This window comes from Bubalus bubalis, chromosome 9, assembly GCF_019923935.1.
Source record: "Bubalus bubalis isolate 160015118507 breed Murrah chromosome 9, NDDB_SH_1, whole genome shotgun sequence".
In the NCBI taxonomy this organism is placed as follows: Eukaryota; Metazoa; Chordata; class Mammalia; order Artiodactyla; family Bovidae; genus Bubalus; species Bubalus bubalis.
Genome location: NC_059165.1, coordinates 68,615,815 through 68,619,512, shown reverse-complemented (window position 1 = coordinate 68,619,512; position 3,698 = coordinate 68,615,815). Strand labels below are relative to the sequence as shown.

Here is a 3,698-nt window from a genome sequence, read left to right as displayed (position 1 = left end):
AGGTGCCCAGGGTCTCTGGTAACTTAAGGAAACAAAATTTCCCAGAGCTAAAGAGCTGCCACAGCTTATAGTGACTTTTCCTTGGAAGTGTGACACTGAGAACTCTGCTCTCTTTCCATTGACAGTCAGACAGTATACAATGTTTCTCTTTCACTATTTCAAATAAAAGAAAGCATAGGGAATATTTATGAAGATATACGAATTCACCTGTCATCAGCTTAAAAATATCACTCTTACAAACACAGGATCTTAAAATTCGTTTGTAGGATTTTAGTCCACTTGTTAAGAGTATTTTGAAGGAGATTTTTATTCTATGATCAATGAACAATAACTGTAAGATTAACTGGAGCCCCTGGTGGCTCAGATGGTAAAGAGTCTGCCTGCAGTGCAGGAGACCTGGGTACAATCCCCGGGTCAGGAAGATCCCCTGGAGAAGGAAATGGAAACCCACACCAGTATTCTTGCCTAGAGAATCCCATGGACGGAGGAGCCTGGCAGGCTACAGCTGATGGGGTCAGAGTCGGACGCGAGTGAGCAACTTCACGTTTAACAAACAAAAGGATATGGCAGCCGTCTTTAAGTTGTTAACTGAATAAGGAAATTATTTAACTGTAAATATGCAGTTGAAAACTAAGATGAGAAGTATGAATCAAAAGAGAAAGCTGAATAAAATAAGAATTACAGAGATTAGCTTATAAAATGAAGTGAATAGCTTTTCTCATTAGCTGACAATTAAAATTTCTTGATAAAAGCTGGGAGAGAACTCCAAAGGAAGTTCAAGAAATCTTTCTTCTAGGGTGAAGGTAGATAGAATAAGACACTTAGAAAAGCAATATGCAAGAAGTAAGAATGTCAGTACATTAAGAAATTCAAACATGGGAGAAATGATGGTTAAGTAAGTGATTATTATCAAATGGAATAAATCAAATCAAACAGATCAAATCAAACAGAATATTCATTTACCAACTTTCAGACATGATCTTTCTAATTTCTAAGTACAGGTGTTTTAATTTGAGGAAGTTTGTGGGTTTTTTTCCCATTTTGTCTTTTATGAGAATGTGCTGCTTTGGAGTCTGATTCATAAGTGTACAAAGTCCTGACCAACAGATTAAATTATTTTAGCAGAGCACCACATCCTCTGCTACATTATTTTGCTTCTGCAAGTGTTCAGTTTGAATAAGGCATTTGAATGAAAATATGAATCAGAAGAATGATACCTCAACTGACTTCATCCTCCTGGGGCTCTTTCCCTGGTTCAGACATCCCAACCTCCTCATCCTCATTATCATCCTTATCTACACTGCTGCCTTTACTGGAAACTCCATACTAATCCTCCTTATCTGGCTGGACTCCCATCTTCATACGCCCATGTACTTCCTGCTCAGTCAGCTCTCCCTCATTGACCTGGCTTACATCTCCTGCACAGTCCCCAAAATGATCACCAACTATTTCACGGGGAAGAAGAACATTTCCTATTTTTCCTGTGCTACTCAGCTCTTCTTTTTCCTCACCCTTGGCCTTGCTGAGTGCATCTTGTTGACTCTCATGGCTTATGACCGCTATGTGGCTGTCTGCAACCCCCTGCGATACACAGTCCTCATGAACCCCAACATCTGTCTCCAGATGGCTGCTGCAGCCTGGATTGGTGGAGCCCTTGCAGCCCTTGTACACACCATCTATCCAATGAACTTCCCCATCTGTGGTTCCAGAGAGATTAATCATTACTTCTGTGAGATGCCTGCCATCCTGAGATTGTCTTGTATGGACATATCAGCCTATGAGATGGTAAAATTTGTGTCAACCATTGTTTTTCTCCTGATCCCATTTATTCTCATCCTAACTTCCTACACTCTCATCTTCCTCACTGTTCTCAGGATGAACTCTCGCAAGGGCAAAAACAAAGCCCTGGCTACCTGCTCTTCCCACATGACAGTGGTGAGTCTCTACTTTGGTCAAGCTATCTTCATCTACATGACACCCACCTTAGCCCATACACCTGAACAAGACCAGATTGGAGCTGTTCTTGGCACCATAGTGACCCCCATGCTCAACCCACTCATCTACAGCCTGAGGAATAAAGAAGTGGCAGGGGCTCTGAGGAAGTGCATGGGAAAGTGTTACAATTGAGGAAATATCATATTCTACAATGTCACTGTCAGAATTGCTCTACTGTCAATATTTAAAATAATCATGGACACTGGACTGTCATATGGGAAATATAACAGCATAAAGGAGCAGGATGATATTAGGACACATACATATTGACATATGTCTATTGAGATGGAGCTCTTCTTAGTTCTATAGTGATGACTCTAGCTGAGTACAAACAATGTGTTACTTGTCTTTAGCTTTTGGGGAAATTACACGGGTTTACACAGATAATCTCCATCCTCTGGATCAGCGTCATTAAATCCAAAACTGATTGTCACCCTATAACTACTTGGTTGATATTTCTTTTCTTAAAGTCATTATTTCTGTTTTCTTTCATTCATCAGTTCATTCTTAATGGCCTTGACTGAAGCTCCACTGTACAAAAGATTAAAGATCACTTATCCCATGAAATAGTTCTATATAACTCTTCTTTTTTTCTAATCTCCTACTTGTACTCATACATAATTTTTTAAGTTTACTACATATAATTTATGTAGTTGCACTATGCCCACTTCTCAATTTTCACCATTTTCCATTCTTCAATGCTACATTAATTGTTGTTATTTTTCAAGCCAATGAAATAGTTCAATTTCATAATTTATAATCCAATTCAGTGTGACTACTTAGACTGTAGTTAAAAATAACTACAATTAACTGAAACATGATTATGTGGTCTTATTTCAAGTAAAATGAGCAACAATAAAAATTTTAATTTATAAAATTATCACTCACTGTTCTAGTTAACTGTTCAATTTTCTTATTATTATTGACATCATCAATATCATCATCAAAATCATGTCCTCTTGTTCTAGGTTGTCCATTTTAATGGCTATAATTGTTTGTAGTAATCTCCTATGATCCTTTGCATTTCTGTGGTATAAGTTGTAACTTCTTTTCATTTCTTATTTTACTAAGTCCTCTCTAAATTAATAAAATTGATGCATCTGTATAAAGTTTTATCAATTGTATTTATTTTTTCAAAGAACTAACTCTTAATTTTATTGATATCTTCCATTTTTATTATCTATTTCATTTATTTCTAGTCTAATCTTTATGGTCTGTTTTCTTCTTAACCTGTGTTCTGTTTGTTTTTCTTCTTTTATTTTCTTTAGATGTAAGGATACATTGCTTATTTTAGATTTTTCTTTTTTCCTGAGGTAGGTTTGTATTGCTATACAATTCCCACTTAGAACTGTTTTGCTGCATCCTATAGATTTTTGGTCCATTGGGTGTTTGAGTGTTTCATTTTGTCCCCAGGTATTTTTTAAATCTCTTCTTTGATATCTTCAATAACTCATTGGTTGTTTAGTAGAATATTTTTTAGTGTTTGTGTTCTTTGGAGTTTTTCTCTTGTCATGTAGCCTTGTAGTGGGAAGAGATGATTAATATGAGTTCAATTTTCTTAAATTTACTGAGATTTGTTTTGTGCCCTAGCATATTACCTATCTTAGAGAATGTTTCATGTAAAATTGGAAAAGAAGGTCTATTGTGGTGATTTTGCATAAAATGTTACGTGTGTGTGTGTGTGTGTGTGTGTATCCAATTAG

The 3,698-nt window shown here is 36.5% G+C and overlaps 1 protein-coding gene across 1 annotated transcript; it reads left to right on the top strand.

The window, feature by feature from the left end:
- Positions 1-1,009: 1,009 nt before the first annotated feature.
- Positions 1,010-2,127, top strand: LOC102411104 (olfactory receptor 2T27-like). Its single transcript, XM_006044511.4, has one exon. The coding sequence runs from the start codon at positions 1,198-1,200 to the stop codon at positions 2,125-2,127; it is 930 nt and encodes a 309-aa protein (XP_006044573.4). The 5' UTR covers positions 1,010-1,197.
- Positions 2,128-3,698: the final 1,571 nt, after the last annotated feature.

What these genes read in the sequence shown, in the direction of transcription:
- LOC102411104 (XM_006044511.4), top strand. Translation starts at nt 1,198, where the DNA reads ATGAATCAGAAGAATGATACCTCAACTGACTTCATCCTCCTGGGGCTC.